Source organism: Oncorhynchus mykiss, chromosome 4, assembly GCF_057628025.1.
Source record: "Oncorhynchus mykiss isolate SJ-2025 chromosome 4, ASM5762802v1, whole genome shotgun sequence".
Classification (NCBI taxonomy): Eukaryota; Metazoa; Chordata; class Actinopteri; order Salmoniformes; family Salmonidae; genus Oncorhynchus; species Oncorhynchus mykiss.
The window spans coordinates 13,151,616-13,168,871 of NC_143025.1; the positions used below are offsets into that span (position 1 = coordinate 13,151,616).

At 43.0% G+C, this 17,256-nt stretch overlaps 2 protein-coding genes across 2 annotated transcripts; both read right to left on the reverse strand.

Annotated features, from left to right (window-relative positions):
* Positions 1 to 1,357: 1,357 nt before the first annotated feature.
* On the reverse strand, positions 1,358 to 3,958 carry LOC110521316 (zona pellucida sperm-binding protein 3). The gene is made up of 8 exons (XM_021598797.3): positions 3,356 to 3,958; positions 3,150 to 3,268; positions 2,941 to 3,044; positions 2,501 to 2,678; positions 2,200 to 2,317; positions 1,921 to 2,003; positions 1,768 to 1,847; positions 1,358 to 1,502 (listed from the first exon to the last, which is right to left on the reverse strand). The coding sequence occupies exons 1-8, from the start codon at positions 3,872 to 3,874 to the stop codon at positions 1,438 to 1,440; spliced, it is 1,266 nt and encodes a 421-aa protein (XP_021454472.2). The 5' UTR covers positions 3,875 to 3,958; the 3' UTR covers positions 1,358 to 1,437.
* Positions 3,959 to 14,289: 10,331 nt separating this feature from the next.
* Positions 14,290 to 16,893, reverse strand: LOC110521317 (zona pellucida sperm-binding protein 3). Its single transcript, XM_021598798.3, has 8 exons — positions 16,288 to 16,893; positions 16,082 to 16,200; positions 15,873 to 15,976; positions 15,433 to 15,610; positions 15,132 to 15,249; positions 14,853 to 14,935; positions 14,700 to 14,779; positions 14,290 to 14,434 (listed from the first exon to the last, which is right to left on the reverse strand). The coding sequence occupies exons 1-8, from the start codon at positions 16,804 to 16,806 to the stop codon at positions 14,370 to 14,372; spliced, it is 1,266 nt and encodes a 421-aa protein (XP_021454473.3). The 5' UTR covers positions 16,807 to 16,893; the 3' UTR covers positions 14,290 to 14,369.
* Positions 16,894 to 17,256: the final 363 nt, after the last annotated feature.

The following is a 17,256-nucleotide window of genomic DNA, read 5'->3' on the forward strand; positions in this document are numbered from 1 at the left end:
TTCATTGAGGGGCTTCCGTCTGGCCACCCTACCAGAAAGGTCTAATTGGTGTAAAGCTGCAGAGATGGTTGTCTCCCTGGAAGGTTCTCCCATCTCCACAGAGGAACTCCAGAGCTCTGTCAGTGACCAGCAGGTTCTTGGTCACCTCCCTTACAAAGGCCCTTCTCTCCCGATTGCTCAGTTTGGCCGAGGGGCCAGGTCTAGGAAGTCTTGGTGGTTCCAAACTACTTTCATTTAAGAATGGAGGCCACGGTGTTCTTGGGGACCTTTCAAAAATGCAGAAATATTTTGGTACCCTTCCCCAGATCTGTGCCGACACATCCTGTCTCGGAGCACTATGGACAACTCCGATCTCATGGCTTGTTTTTTTTGCTCTGACATGTACTGTCAATTGTGAGACCATATCAATTTCAAGTTTCATTGCAAAGGGTCTGAATCCTTTTTAAAATATACAATTCTTAACCCCCTTTTCTCTAATGTCATAGTAGCCAATTGGCAGTTAGTCTCCTCGCTGCAACTCCCGTATGGACTCAGGAGAGGCGAAGGTTGAGAGCCATTTGTTCATCTGAAACACAACCAAGCCACACTGCTTCTTGGCACAGTGCCCACTGAACTCAGAAGCCAGCCGCACTTTTCATTACAACCAGAAAATCTGTATTTAACAGCAGTAGTTCAGTGCAGCCTGTAATGGTGTGGGCTACTATTCTTACTATAGAATGTGCAACGCTCTAACTTAATTTGCATCGTTTCAGTCCAGCGATTCACAGGACATTGTCAAGGGCCAAATACTTTGGGTGGGACTGCTTCTATTCCCTCCCCCAGAGGTTGATGGGAAATTGTGCAAGTCATTTTGGTATTAAGGTTAAGATGCTTATTGTGGATGGTAATAGCCTAAAGCCTTATTCACACTGCAGGCCTTAATGCTCAAATCAGTGTGACTACAGACTGTCCAAACAAGTAGCAAATAACCAAAGTGGACATTTTCAGACAAGGCTACACTAGTTGTCATAGTGACAGGTTTGTGCAGTGGTGTTGGCTGATAAGACACAAGAACAACCAATAACGCAGAAGTTCTGTAGCAAGCTAAGGTGACATTTCCTGCCACTGACTTAGTTGCTTTGAATGTTAAATCCTATGGTGATAATACTTACTCAAAGCACAAATCTAATTTTCAAAACATGCTCTTCTTGGCTAGCCACAGTAAACTAGCTAGGTAGCCATTTAGCACAGTTGCCAATTTGTTTGTAAACAAGCTTAGTTACCACCTCTTGTTAAACTACCACAGTAGCTAGCAAAAAGTAGTACTTCATTTTACACATTAAAAAAAGCTCATGAACAAAAGACTCAAGACAAATCCTTTTGAAATCCATATATTTTTAATCATCCATAATGTGTTTTTTTCAACAGGAAAGTCAGTCCAAATGATTAAATAGGCCATCAGTCAAGAAGCTTTTCTTTGATGTTGAGAGGACCAATAGAGGTTTCTTGCTCCCACCGGAAACCTAGGAAGAGCAGAACACCTTCCTGATTTGATATATTAGGATCCATTATACTAGCTGTTGCTGTCGGCTTACTGGGGTCCGACATAGCAAGAAACAGAACAAATAATTTACGCAGAGGGTGCACTTTTTTCCAGCCTAGCACTAGAGATTGCAGCCAAGGGCTTACGTGAATCAAGTCTGTAAGTACTTGATTAGGACAAGTGTGCACCCTAGGTGCACATTTTTGCCCAGGAATAACAAACACTGGACTGTAGTGCAAATGTACCTGGATCCGGTTCCCTTCTCATGCCACAGTCTGTGTCACAACAGCCACACACCTGGTCTTTCTTACTGGCCTCGCGCCATCTATTGAAAAGAGAGTGTTGCATATAGTATGTACAAGCAAAGTGCACACCCTGCCATATATACCCAGACTTACCCATTTGAGAAGGAACAAGCCTTGTTCTCATGATCAATAGGGGCTGAAGCTGTTGTGGCTTTCAGGAGGCAGGTAATGTATAGCTGTTGAAATGTGTTGAAGTCTCAGCATTGGTACCACATAAGACATCAAATCAAAGTAACGTCATGTTGGGTACAACACAAGCCATATTGGGCATAGCATAATTCATTGTTGATTGAAGTGAATCAAAACAGCCAATTCTATCAATTTGGACATTCCGAAGCCAATTTGCAGAGGATCTCAGGATTAACTACTCACTGAGCCAGAGTTCACAACATGGAACCTAAAGGCTTTGATCTGGAACTGGAGCGTGTCATCCATGGTGCGAGGTATGAACTGGGACCTGGAGCCTGTCAGCTTGGTGTCGACCAGACAACTGAAGGTCACAAAAATCAAAATTAGGCTGCCTACACTGCTGAAACTCTGGAAGGATGCCATTCAAGATGGCTGTTGATCTGAAGTGTGGGCAGGTGGAGGGAATGGAAAATGCTTTCCTTAGCAGATTAAAGCAAACAATTAGTCCTTGAACTAGATCAAGTGCCTTACAAAGGATACTCACCCACGGTTCTCGATGAAGGCATATCTTGGGACAGTGTTGGCGTTTGGGATGACTGTGGCTACACAGTTGTCCACAAAGACTCGGAGGGGCACATGGAAGAACTGGACGACAGAAGCTTCAAAGTTAATATTATCTCCAAGGACGTACTCTTTGCTGGGTCTCTCCAACTGCCAGTTGTCTGCGAAGACAAGGCAACAGTCTAATGCTTATGCCAAGTCAGAAACTAGAGCAGGGTCTGTACATCAGCAGTGTGGTTTTATCATGGCAAATATAACTGCCATCCTTTTGTACTCTGGGGTAGCCACCTCATTCCAATAACTAAGCGGCGGTTACATTTGCCAGTTGGCAACACCATAGTTTACAAACAAGTGCAGAGACAGCACTTAAGTCAATGCCTGACAAGAGCAATGTCAATATGGCAAGGACAAGCAGTTACTAACCAGTCATTAGCCTCAGGGAGAAGTAGAGGAGCTCCTCTGCAACCTTAGTGGAGGCATAAGGATTCCAGGTGGGCTTCACTGAACCACTGCTCACATCATGATTTCTGTAAAGGAGTCTTTAAATGTGAAACCAAATGGCCAAGGAAGTGTATCCAAAGTTGATTGAACTGAAGAAAAAAAAAGAACCAACGCAGGTGTAGTCAACTCACCTTTGATAGTGGCACTCAACCCAGACCACCACTTCTCTTGTCCGAACAATGGGGCTGCTGCCCAGGGTGGCTGGTGTATAACGGAGTGTGAAGACATAGACAAGTGAATCCTCAGTCATCTGGAATCAGAGCAGCAAACGGCATTGTAAGAAAATCAATGGTAGTTAACCTAGAAAAGTCATAACGATGCTAATGCTCAATGTTACCGTCAGGGTGCTGCCACATTCGTGCAGCTCAGTGACAAAGATCAGAACTTGAGCGGAAGCATCCTCCCCGGTGACAGCACAGCCTCCCAAGGTAAGATCCGCTGGGTGAATGAGTTGGCCGATCCCAAGCAGATCTCGTTTGACTTCCACACGAGCAGCAGTCTCCCCACATTGAACTGCAATGCTACTGGCAGGCAAAGGCAGCGGTCTCTGCTCATCAATAGCCAACTGCACCTCTTTGACTGGATCGTCAGGATATCGCCAGGTCAAAGGCTCATTGAAGGTCTGCTTTGACTGGAGAAAAGGGTTTTGAACTTGCGTCGGTGTCTGGACCCTGGAGGGCCATTGCACAGGCCTTGGTTGAAATCTGGCTGGTTCTTGAACAGGCCTATACTGTGGAACTAATCTCCCAGGGGCATGTGCCACTTGGCTCCGAGATTCCGCTTCCCAATAAAGCTGCTGAACTGTAGCTGAACAGCCAAAGGTAAGAAGTAGGAGGAATGTAATACAGAGCGCCATTATTCTCTAGTTGCAATTGTACATATTTCTTTGACATTTGCAATAACTACAGTGTCATTTTGTATCCCTTTGTCTTAGTATGACTCCACCCCTTGTTTGATTTACCTAATGATGTTCCAGACATGTTACACAGCTGCACATATACTACAATCTGAACTGGATGTATCTCAATACTGTCAAGTATCTTCATTTATAATAGGGATGGTCAACTCCAGTCCTCGGGGCCTGATTGGTGTCACACTTTTGCGCCAGCCCCAGCTAACACACCTGACTCCAATAATCAACTAATCATAATCTTTAGTTTAAAATACAATTAATTTAATCAGCTGTGTTAGCTAGGGATGGGGAAGAAGTGTGACATCATTCTGGCCACTGAGGACTGGAGTGGCCCATTCTTGATTTATAATGTCCTTGGACCGGTTTCCTAATAGCAATAGTTTTTTTAATGATGCATCTTTCCCACAACAGCCGAAGATGTAACACATGTTTCCCAAAACAACATGCAGAGAGAATGGTCGCTAAGCTAAGTGCATTGTTGAAGTATGTGTCGATACTGATGGGATCGAAAGAAAGTGAAAACTTTCTCGATTCAAAATGTGTCTTTTAACATTTGAATTGACAGATCAATTCCTAGAGAGATATTACCACCTTATGGCTGCAAATATTGAGGCAGGTTATTCTAATGCTTACCAAATAAAAATGCATTAAATCACACATTTTCCCCATTGTGCGCTTTCGGCTACACATCATGAAATATATTGAGGCAAATTACAGACAGTCTACAATTGGCACATTAGAATATGAAATAGGCCCACTCTATATTTTAATGGTTGTGGTTTTCATTTGAAGATTATTTTTATGTCATATTTGTATCAATTGCAAAGACAACTTTTTTTGGTAGTCAACTTTGTTCTGAAGTTATCTGCAGTCATAGAGATAAGATAAACCATGTGATTCTATGTTTAGCGGAGATGATCTGTGTATAAAGTGACACTGGAGGCCAAAGAATAATGTAAGAATGCACTGAGGCAAGCATTTGTTTATGAGTGTTATCAAGTGCACATTTAATAACGATGGTTTTGGAAACAGCTCATAGATTTAACTATGCTCCTACAAAGGTTCTAACAATGCACTTTGCCTTAAGATGCTTTTGGGAAACAAGGCAAAGGGATCTCCAACCCTGTTCTTGGAGCGCTACCCTACCCTCCTGTAGGTTTTCAATCCAACCCCAATTGTAGCAAACTTGACTAAATTTACTAACCAGCTAATTATTAGAATCAATTGTTCTACATTAGGGCTGGAGCCACGACCGACAGGACAGTCGCATTCCAGGAACAGAGTTGGAGACATTGGCGGATTGGCCTTCTGGCAATTCTGGCATATGCCAGAAGGGCCAGACCACCTTTTATTCAGGTTGATTGGTAAAAAAATATATAATAATATATGCACACAACATGGCCAAAAGTATGTGGACACCTACTTGTTAAACATCTCATTCCAAAGTCATGGGCATTAATATGGAGTTGGTCCCCCTTTGCTTCTACTCTTCTGGGAAGACACTGCTGGAGACTTGCTTCCATTCAGCCACAAGAGCATTAGTGAGGTCGGTCACTGATGTTGGCCGATTAGGCCTGGCTCGCAGTTGGCGTTCCAATTCATGGCAAAGGTGATCGATGGATTTGAGGTCAGGGCTCTGTGCAGGCCAGTCAAGTTCTTCCACACTGATCGCAACAAACCATTTTTGTATAGACCTCACTTTGTGCATGGGGGTATTGTCATGCTAAAACAGGAAAAGGCTTTGCCCAAACTGTTGCCACAAAGTTGAAAGCACAGAATCGTCTAGAATGTGATCGTATGCTGTAGCGTTAAGATTTCCCTTCGCTGGAAGTAAGCGGCCTAGCCCAAACCATGAAAAACAGCCCCAGAACATTATTCCTCCCCCACCAAACTTTACAATTGGCACTATGCGTGGTGGCAGGTAGTCCAATGGCGGCAAGCTTTACACCACTCCAGCCGACGCTTGCATTTTCGCATGGTTATCTAAGGCTTGCTCGGCCATGGAAACCCATTTCATGAAGCTCCCGGCGAATAGTTATTTTGCTGACGTTGCTTCCAGACGCAGTTTGGAACTTGGTAGTGAGTGTTGCAGCCGAGGACAGGCAATTTTTACGTGCTTCAGCACTCAGTGGTCCCGTTCTGTGAGCTTGTGTGGCCTTGAACGGCTGAGCCGTTGTTACTCCTAGACTTTTCCACTTCACAATAACATCACTTACATTTGTCTGGGGAAGCTCTAGCTTTGCAAAAATGTAACGAACTGACTTGTTGGAAAGGTGGCACGCTATGACGGTGCCACGTTAAGTCACTGATCTATTCAGTAAGGTCATTCTACTGCCAATGTTTGTCTATGGAGATTGCATGGATGTGTGCTCGATTCTATACACCTGTCGTGGCTGAAATAACCAAATCCATTCATTTGAAGGGGCATCCACATACTTTTGTATATACAGTTGAAGTCGGAAGTTTACATACACCTTAGCCAAATACATTTAATCTCAGTTTGTCACAATTCCTGACATTTTAATCTAAGTAAAAGTTCCCTGTCTTAGATCAGTTAGGATCACCACTCTATTTTAAGAATGTGAAATGTCAGAATAAAAGTCGAGAATTATTTATTTAAGCTATTATTTCTTTCATCACATTCCTAGTGGGTCAGAAGTTTACATACACTCAATTAGTATTTGGTAGCATTTCCTTTCAATTGTTTAACTTGGGTCAAAGGTTCCGGGTAGCCTTCCACAAGCTTCCCACAATAAATTGGGTGAATTTTGGCCCATTCCTCCTGACAGAGCTGGTGTAACTGAGTCAGGTTTGTAGGCCTCCTTACTCGCAAGTGCTTTTTCAGTTCTGCCCACACATTTTCTATAGGATTGAGGTCATATCTTTGTGATGGCCACTCCAATACCTTTACTTTGTTGTCCTTAAGCCATTTTGCCACAACTTTGGAAGTATGCTTGGCATCATTGTACATTTGGAAGACCCATTTGTGACCAAGCTTTAACTGATGTCTTGAGATGTTACTTCAATATATCCACATAATTTTCCTACCTTGTGATGCCATCTATTTTGTGAAGTGCATCAGTCCCTCCTGCAGCAAAGCACCCCCACAACATGATTCTGCCACCCCCGTGCTTCACGATTGGGATGGTGTTCTTCGGCTTGCAAGCCCCCCCTTTTTCCTCCAAACATAACGATGGTCATTATGGCCAAACAGTTCTATTTTTGTTTCGTCAGAACAGAGGACAATTCTCCAAAAAGTATGATCTTTGTCCCCATGTGCAGTTGCAAACTGTAATCTAGCTTTTTTATGGCGGTTTTGGAGCGGGGGCTTCTTCCTTGCTGAGCGGCCTTTGAGGTTATGTCGATATTGGACTCATTTTTACTGTTTTACTGTATTGTTTGTACAGATAAACAGGGTACCTTCAGGATTTTGGAAATTGCTCCCAATGATGAACCAGACTTGTGGAGGTCTACAATTTTTTTGGGAGGTCTTGGCTGATTTTTTCTTTTTCCCATGATATCTTGCATAGAGGCACTGAGTTTGAAGGTAGGCCTTGAAATACATTCAGAGGTACACCTCCAATTGACTCAAATGATGTCAGACTATCAGAAGCTTCTAAAGCCATGACATAATTTTCTGGAATTTTCCAAGCTGTTTAAAGGCACAGTCAGCTTAGTGTATGTAAACTTCCGACTTCAACTGTATAGTGCATGTGTTCATGCTTAGATTGGCTTTTTTCGTATTTCTTCAATGCGAAATCAGTGTGTCTTGTTTTCACGAAACTGTCCCTGTTTGCAAATAATTCAATGTGAGGAAAAACTTGCACTATACTTGCCCTATAGCTTAAGAAGTCATTAGATTGGCTTTTATGACACATAGGTAAGGCAATAGCCATCTACTAGACATTTATACAGTTATTTTTATTATACACAAGTCATCATGTAGGCCTATTAAAATAAAACATTGAATGCATGAATGCTAAATAATCCAAATGAATCTGTTAAAGGGGAAGTTGGGGGCAGTTTGTGTATTTTAATTGTTTTATCAATGTTTAGGCTATTTGCTTCACTTCTAAAATGTAAAAAAAAAAATCTCATTGTCTCTTCAGCCAGTGAGGCTACTAGGGTATCTGCCCTCTCATGGGCTAGTGATCTAGTGGCCGCGTCTGATCTCACCTCCATATTTGAGGAGTTGCATTTCCATTGTTAGAGCAGTCATTTGACTTGTCAATATATAAAATAATATTTGACTGTATTAACCAGGGATTCTGGTGTAGGATTACATGACATATCCACCACCATTGGAGGCTGGAAAGTCCTACCGAAATTATAATTCACTCATCAGAGGGCCTGTCAAATGAACCACAATGCTGGAAATCTGTCTGCATCCACAGAAACTAATCCCATCCTTCTATGACAAACACAGATGGTGTTATATCAAATTCAATAGAAGAAAAAAGAGAGAGAGGAAGAGAGACTGACAGATGTACTGCCAGTCCTTAATGTTTTGACTGTATATGTAGTCTAATATTAAACACAGATATGTGGGCAGGGGGAAACACATGCATTATAATTTACAAAGCATTATAAGCCAGTGGTCATCTATAAGAAAAATAGGATAGGATTGAAAGGCAGCGCTGCTCTTGGGTCAGCTTTCACCGTTCAAATGTTTAGAATTATTTCACAGAGAGCGAATGTATTATTCAGAGAGCGATGAACACAATGACAGACGCAACACCCCAGAGGTGCAAATTAGAGCCATCAAAAAAGATTTTCAAAAAATTACTCAAAAGCGTTAAAAAAAACGGAACTTTGTTATCGTACACTTAACACTGTCAGCTTCTTGGGTTACCTCAAATGTTCTAACGAATAATTTTGATAAAGCTTCTGTTGTAATATTTGTCTAGCACTGCAAAAGGCAAAGCCATAAGGGTTCATTAATGTAATAATGGGTTTAGTGTTGCCTAGAGATTGGTGAGTTTAACTTGCCTCATACACCCAGTGCTCTGTTACGAAAGGTTAAGTAAATCTCATTTGAAAGCTTTTACATTCAAATAATTAAACATACTGAACAAAAGCTGGATATAATTATTTTATGACCTAAGTCCTTCACAGTGTTTACTGAAAATCAAAAGTATTGCATCTTTATTTTTTCCAAATTCTCACCATGTCTTGCAGTTGAACATTTGCATAATTTAACTTGTTTGTTTCTTTTTTTACAGCTGGAGAACTCCAGAAGAATGGAAGTCTGCAAATCCATTGGACCCTTTCCACTTCTATTATGGTGGATAAATATGGATTTTTATGAAAGTGTGGAGGAATAAGAGGTGTTTCATGGAGTTGTTTGAAATGCATCAAACACGATTTGAAACGGAATTGTCATATCTGCACCCTCTCTTTCTAAAATTATCCGCCGCCATTGTTGCAACCCCTATTACCAGTTTGTTCAGCCTCTCTTTCGTATCGTCCGAGATCCCTAAAGAATGGAAAGCTGCCACGGTCATCCCCCTCTTCAAAGGGGGTGACACTCTAGACCCAAACTGTTATAGACCTATATCCATCTTGCCCTGCCTTTCTAAAGTCTTCGAAAGCCAAGTTAATAAACAGATCACCGACCATTTCGAATCCCACTGTACCTTCTCCGCTGTGCAATCCTGTTTCCGAGCTGATCATGAGTGCACCTCAGCCACGCTCAAGGAACTAAACGATATCATAACCGCCATCGATAAGAGACATTACTGTGCAGCCGTATTCATCAACCTGGCCAAGGCTTTCGACTCTATCAATCACCACATTCTTATTGGCAGACTCAACAGCCTTGGTTTCTCAAATGATTGCCTCGCCTGGTTCACCAACTACTTCTCTGAAAGAGTTCAGTGTGTCAAATCGTAGGACCTGTTGACCGGACCTCTGGCAGTCTCTATGGGGGTGCCACAGGGTTAAATTCTAGGGCTGACTCTTTTCTCTGTATACATCAATGACGTCGCTCTTGCTGCTGGTGATTCTCTGATCCACCTCTACGCAGACGACACCATTCTGTTTACTTCTGGCCCTTCTTTGGACACTATGTTAACTGACCTCCAAACGAGCTTCAATGACATACAACTCTCATTCCGTGGCCTCCAACTGCTCTTAAATGCAAGTAGAACTAAATGCATGCTCTTCAACCAATCACTCTCCGCACCAGCCCGCCTGTCCCGCATCACTACTCTGGACGGCTCCGAATTAGAATATGTGGATAACTACAAATACCTAGGTGTCTGGTTAGACTGTAAACTCTCCTTCCAGACTCAAATTAAGCATCTGCAATCCAAAATTAGAATTGGCTTCCTATTTCGCAACAAAGCATCCTTCACTCATGCTGCCAAACATACCCGGGTAAAACTGACCATCCTACCGATCCTCGACTTTGGCGATGTCATTTATAAAATAGCCTCCAACACTCTACTCAACAAATTGGATGCAGTCTATCACAGTGCCATCCATTTTGTCACCAAAGCCCAATATACTACCCACCACTGCGACCTGTACGCTCTCGTTGGCTGGCCCTCACTTCATACTCGTCGCCAAACCCACTGGCTCCAGGTCATCTACAAGTCTCTGCTAGGTAAAGCCCCACCTTATCTCAGCTCATTGGTCACCATAGCAGCACCCACTCGTAGCACGCTCTCCAGCAGGTATATCTCACTGGTCACCCCCAAAGCCAATTCCTCCTTTGGCCGCCTCTCCTTCCAGTTCTTTGCTTCCAATGACTGGAACAAACTGCAAAAATTTCTGAAGCTGCAGACTCATAACTCCCTCACTAGCTTTAAGCACCAGCTGTCAGAGCAGCTCAAAGATCACTGCACCTGTACATAGCCCATCTGTAAACAGCCCATCCAACTACCCTCATCCCCATACTGTATTTATTTATTTATCTTGCTCCTTTGCACCCCAGTATCTCTACTTGCACATTCACCTTCTGCACATCTACCATTCCAGTGATTAATTGCTATATTGTAATTACTTTGCAACCATTGCCTATTTATTGCCTTAACTCCCTTATCTTACCTCATTTGCACTCACTGTATGTAGACTTTTTGTTTACTTCTTTCAACTGTATTATCATGTTTTGTTTATTCCATGTGTAACTGTGTTGCATGTGTCATACTGCTGTGCTTTATCTTGGCCAGGTCGCAGTTGCAAATGAGAACTTGTTCTCAACTAGCCTACCTGGTAAAATAAAGGTGAAACATATATTTTTTAAAACATTATTTCAAACACTTTCTAAAAATACTTGCAAATGAGCTTGTAACACAATGCATTCACCACTACGAAGCTTGCAAAGACCCCATTTCAGGGTTTCATTACATATAATCGAGACATCTTTTACGGTATAGCTACTCTAAACACCGAAAGGTCATGTATTTTCTATTTGTCCCTGCCCACTCAAAAGTATTAAGTCCTTTTTAAATCAAACCCACAGTTCCTGAACTAAAAGTGTTGACTACTTTTCCATTAGTCAGGAATACACCCTGTAACTAAACAAGACTAATGTAATGGTTTGGTAGAGACTCGTCCTTTTATTACTATTGGTTGTGACAATCTAAAATATAATTTGCATTGTTGCAGTCCATTGATTCCCATTTTAATGGGATAGATATAGTACATTGGAATAGACCTAATTGTGAAAGTCACATTTTAGTTCAAATAAAATATCAGATGGTTCCTATGAGTGGTAGCCCCACCAGCACTGTATTTTAATTGTTTTATCAATATTTAAGTCATGAGACAAGGCAATTTCAAGCCCTGAAATGTGTACCTTTGCCTCACTGCTGAAGTTGAATGGTTACACCAGATTTGCCAGTTATTGCTGTGAGATGTTACCCCACTCTCCCACCAAGGCACCTGCCAGTTGCCGTAAAATAATTTTTGGGGGGGTCTTAGCCCTCACCCGCCGAGCCAACAAGTCCCAGATGTGCTGAGCTTGAAATCCAGGCTCTACGCTGGCAGAACACTTCAAGGAGTGGGACTCTAACCCAGAAGCTTATAAGAAATCCCGCTATGCCCTCCGACAAACAATCAAACAGGCAAAGTGTCAATACAGGACTAAGATTGAATCGTACTACACCGGCTCCGATGCTCGTCGTTGCAAACTATTACAGACTACAAATGGAAGCACAGCCGAGAGGTGCCCAGTGACACAAACCTACCAGACGAACTACAGTGCCTTGCAAAAGTATTCATCCCCTTGGCGTTTTTCCTATTTTGCTGCATTACAACCTGTAATTGAAATGCATTTTTATTTGGATTTCTTGTAATGAACATACACAAAATAGTCCAAATTGTTGATGTGAAATGAAAAAAATTACCTGTTTCAAAAAAAATTATAATAAAAATGGAAAAGTGGTGCGTGCATATGTATTCACCCCCTTTGCTATTGAAGCCCCTAAAGAAGGCAGCGATTACAGCCTCAAGTCTTCTTGGGTATGACGCGACAAGCTTGGCACACCCGTATTTGGGGAGTTTCTCCCATTCTTCTTTGCAGATCCTCTCAAGCTCTGTCAAGTTGGATGGGAAGCGTTGCTGCACAGCTATTTGCAGGTCTCTCTAGAGATATTTGATCGGGTTCATGTCCAGGCTCTGGCTCGGCCACTCAAGGACAATCAGAGACTGGTCCCGAAGCCACTCCTACATTGTTTTGGCAGCGTGCTTAGGGTCGTTGTCCTGTTGGAAGGTGAACCTTCACCCCAGTCTGAGGTCCTGAGCGCTCAGGAGCAGGTTTCATCATGGACCTCTGTACTTTGCTCCGTTCAACTTTGCCTCAATCCTGACTAGTCTCCCAGTCCTTGCCGATGAAAAACACCAGTGATGCTGCCACCACCATGCGTCACCGTAGGGACGGTGCAAGGTTTCCTCCAGACATGACTCTTGGCATTCAGGCCAAAAAGTTCCATCATGTTTTCATCAGACCAATCTTGTTTTTCATGGTCTGAGAGTCTTTAGGTACCTTTAAGCAAACTCATAACGGGCTGTCATGTGCCTTTCACTGAGGGGCTTCCGTCTGGCCACCCTACCAGAAAGGCCTAATTGGTGTGAAGCTGCAGAGATGGTTGTCCACAGAGGAACTCCAGAGCTCTGTCAATGACCAGCAGGTTCTTGGTCACCTCCCTTACAAAGGCCCTTCTCTCCCGATTGCTCAGTTTGGCCGAGGGGCCAGGTCTAGGAAGTCTTGGTGGTTCCAAACTACTTTCATTTAAGAATGGAGGCCACGGTGTTCTTGGGGACCTTTCAAAAATGCAGAAATATTTTGGTACCCTTCCCCAGATCTGTGCCGACACATCCTGTCTCGGAGCACTATGGACAACTCCGATCTCATGGCTTGTTTTTTTTGCTCTGACATGTACTGTCAATTGTGAGACCATATCAATTTCAAGTTTCATTGCAAAGGGTCTGAATCCTTTTTAAAATATACAATTCTTAACCCCCTTTTCTCTAATGTCATAGTAGCCAATTGGCAGTTAGTCTCCTCGCTGCAACTCCCGTATGGACTCAGGAGAGGCGAAGGTTGAGAGCCATTTGTTCATCTGAAACACAACCAAGCCACACTGCTTCTTGGCACAGTGCCCACTGAACTCAGAAGCCAGCCGCACTTTTCATTACAACCAGAAAATCTGTATTTAACAGCAGTAGTTCAGTGCAGCCTGTAATGGTGTGGGCTACTATTCTTACTATAGAATGTGCAACGCTCTAACTTAATTTGCATCGTTTCAGTCCAGCGATTCACAGGACATTGTCAAGGGCCAAATACTTTGGGTGGGACTGCTTCTATTCCCTCCCCCAGAGGTTGATGGGAAATTGTGCAAGTCATTTTGGTATTAAGGTTAAGATGCTTATTGTGGATGGTAATAGCCTAAAGCCTTATTCACACTGCAGGCCTTAATGCTCAAATCAGTGTGACTACAGACTGTCCAAACAAGTAGCAAATAACCAAAGTGGACATTTTCAGACAAGGCTACACTAGTTGTCATAGTGACAGGTTTGTGCAGTGGTGTTGGCTGATAAGACACAAGAACAACCAATAACGCAGAAGTTCTGTAGCAAGCTAAGGTGACATTTCCTGCCACTGACTTAGTTGCTTTGAATGTTAAATCCTATGGTGATAATACTTACTCAAAGCACAAATCTAATTTTCAAAACATGCTCTTCTTGGCTAGCCACAGTAAACTAGCTAGGTAGCCATTTAGCACAGTTGCCAATTTGTTTGTAAACAAGCTTAGCTACCACCTCTTGTTAAACTACCACAGTAGCTAGCAAAAAGTAGTACTTCATTTTACACATTAAAAAAAGCTCATGAACAAAAGACTCAAGACAAATCCTTTTGAAATCCATATATTTTTAATCATCCATAATGTGTTTTTTTCAACAGGAAAGTCAGTCCAAATGATTAAATAGGCCATCAGTCAAGAAGCTTTTCTTTGATGTTGAGAGGACCAATAGAGGTTTCTTGCTCCCACCGGAAACCTAGGAAGAGCAGAAAACCTTCCTGATTTGATATATTAGGATCCATTATACTAGCTGTTGCTGTCGGCTTACTGGGGTCCGACATAGCAAGAAACAGAACAAATAATTTACGCAGAGGGTGCACTTTTTTCCAGCCTAGCACTAGAGATTGCAGCCAAGGGCTTACGTGAATCAAGTCTGTAAGTACTTGATTAGGACAAGTGTGCACCCTAGGTGCACATTTTTGCCCAGGAATAACAAACACTGGACTGTAGTGCAAATGTACCTGGATCCGGTTCCCTTCTCATGCCACAGTCTGTGTCACAACAGCCACACACCTGGTCTTTCTTACTGGCCTCGCGCCATCTATTGAAAAGAGAGTGTTGCATATAGTATGTACAAGCAAAGTGCACACCCTGCCATATATACCCAGACTTACCCATTTGAGAAGGAACAAGCCTTGTTCTCATGATCAATAGGGGCTGAAGCTGTTGTGGCTTTCAGGAGGCAGGTAATGTATAGCTGTTGAAATGTGTTGAAGTCTCAGCATTGGTACCACATAAGACATCAAATCAAAGTAACGTCATGTTGGGTACAACACAAGCCATATTGGGCATAGCATAATTCATTGTTGATTGAAGTGAATCAAAACAGCCAATTCTATCAATTTGGACATTCCGAAGCCAATTTGCAGAGGATCTCAGGATTAACTACTCACTGAGCCAGAGTTCACAACATGGAACCTAAAGGCTTTGATCTGGAACTGGAGCGTGTCATCCATGGTGCGAGGTATGAACTGGGACCTGGAGCCTGTCAGCTTGGTGTCGACCAGACAACTGAAGGTCACAAAAATCAAAATTAGGCTGCCTACACTGCTGAAACTCTGGAAGGATGCCATTCAAGATGGCTGTTGATCTGAAGTGTGGGCAGGTGGAGGGAATGGAAAATGCTTTCCTTAGCAGATTAAAGCAAACAATTAGTCCTTGAACTAGATCAAGTGCCTTACAAAGGATACTCACCCACGGTTCTCGATGAAGGCATATCTTGGGACAGTGTTGGCGTTTGGGATGACTGTGGCTACACAGTTGTCCACAAAGACTCGGAGGGGCACATGGAAGAACTGGACGACAGAAGCTTCAAAGTTAATATTATCTCCAAGGACGTACTCTTTGCTGGGTCTCTCCAACTGCCAGTTGTCTGCGAAGACAAGGCAACAGTCTAATGCTTATGCCAAGTCAGAAACTAGAGCAGGGTCTGTACATCAGCAGTGTGGTTTTATCATGGCAAATATAACTGCCATCCTTTTGTACTCTGGGGTAGCCACCTCATTCCAATAACTAAGCGGCGGTTACATTTGCCAGTTGGCAACACCATAGTTTACAAACAAGTGCAGAGACAGCACTTAAGTCAATGCCTGACAAGAGCAATGTCAATATGGCAAGGACAAGCAGTTACTAACCAGTCATTAGCCTCAGGGAGAAGTAGAGGAGCTCCTCTGCAACCTTAGTGGAGGCATAAGGATTCCAGGTGGGCTTCACTGAACCACTGCTCACATCATGATTTCTGTAAAGGAGTCTTTAAATGTGAAACCAAATGGCCAAGGAAGTGTATCCAAAGTTGATTGAACTGAAGAAAAAAAAAGAACCAACGCAGGTGTAGTCAACTCACCTTTGATAGTGGCACTCAACCCAGACCACCACTTCTCTTGTCCGAACAATGGGGCTGCTGCCCAGGGTGGCTGGTGTATAACGGAGTGTGAAGACATAGACAAGTGAATCCTCAGTCATCTGGAATCAGAGCAGCAAACGGCATTGTAAGAAAATCAATGGTAGTTAACCTAGAAAAGTCATAACGATGCTAATGCTCAATGTTACCGTCAGGGTGCTGCCACATTCGTGCAGCTCAGTGACAGAGATCAGAACTTGAGCGGAAGCATCCTCCCCGGTGACAGCACAGCCTCCCAAGGTAAGATCCGCTGGGTGAATGAGTTGGCCGATCCCAAGCAGATCTCGTTTGACTTCCACACGAGCAGCAGTCTCCCCACATTGAACTGCAATGCTACTGGCAGGCAAAGGCAGCGGTCTCTGCTCATCAATAGCCAACTGCACCTCTTTGACTGGATCGTCAGGATATCGCCAGGTCAAAGGCTCATTGAAGGTCTGCTTTGACTGGAGAAAAGGGTTTTGAACTTGCGTCGGTGTCTGGACCCTGGAGGGCCATTGCACAGGCCTTGGTTGAAATCTGGCTGGTTCTTGAACAGGCCTATACTGTGGAACTAATCTCCCAGGGGCATGTGCCACTTGGCTCCGAGATTCCGCTTCCCAATAAAGCTGCTGAACTGTAGCTGAACAGCCAAAGGTAAGAAGTAGGAGGAATGTAATACAGAGCGCCATTATTCTCTAGTTGCAATTGTACATATTTCTTTGACATTTGCAATAACTACAGTGTCATTTTGTATCCCTTTGTCTTAGTATGACTCCACCCCTTGTTTGATTTACCTAATGATGTTCCAGACATGTTACACAGCTGCACATATACTACAATCTGAACTGGATGTATCTCAATACTGTCAAGTATCTTCATTTATAATAGGGATGGTCAACTCCAGTCCTCGGGGCCTGATTGGTGTCACACTTTTGCGCCAGCCCCAGCTAACACACCTGACTCCAATAATCAACTAATCATAATCTTTAGTTTAAAATACAATTAGTTTAATCAGCTGTGTTAGCTAGGGATGGGGAAGAAGTGTGACATCATTCTGGCCACTGAGGACTGGAGTGGCCCATTCTTGATTTATAATGTCCTTGGACCGGTTTCCTAATAGCAATAGTTTTTTTAATGAT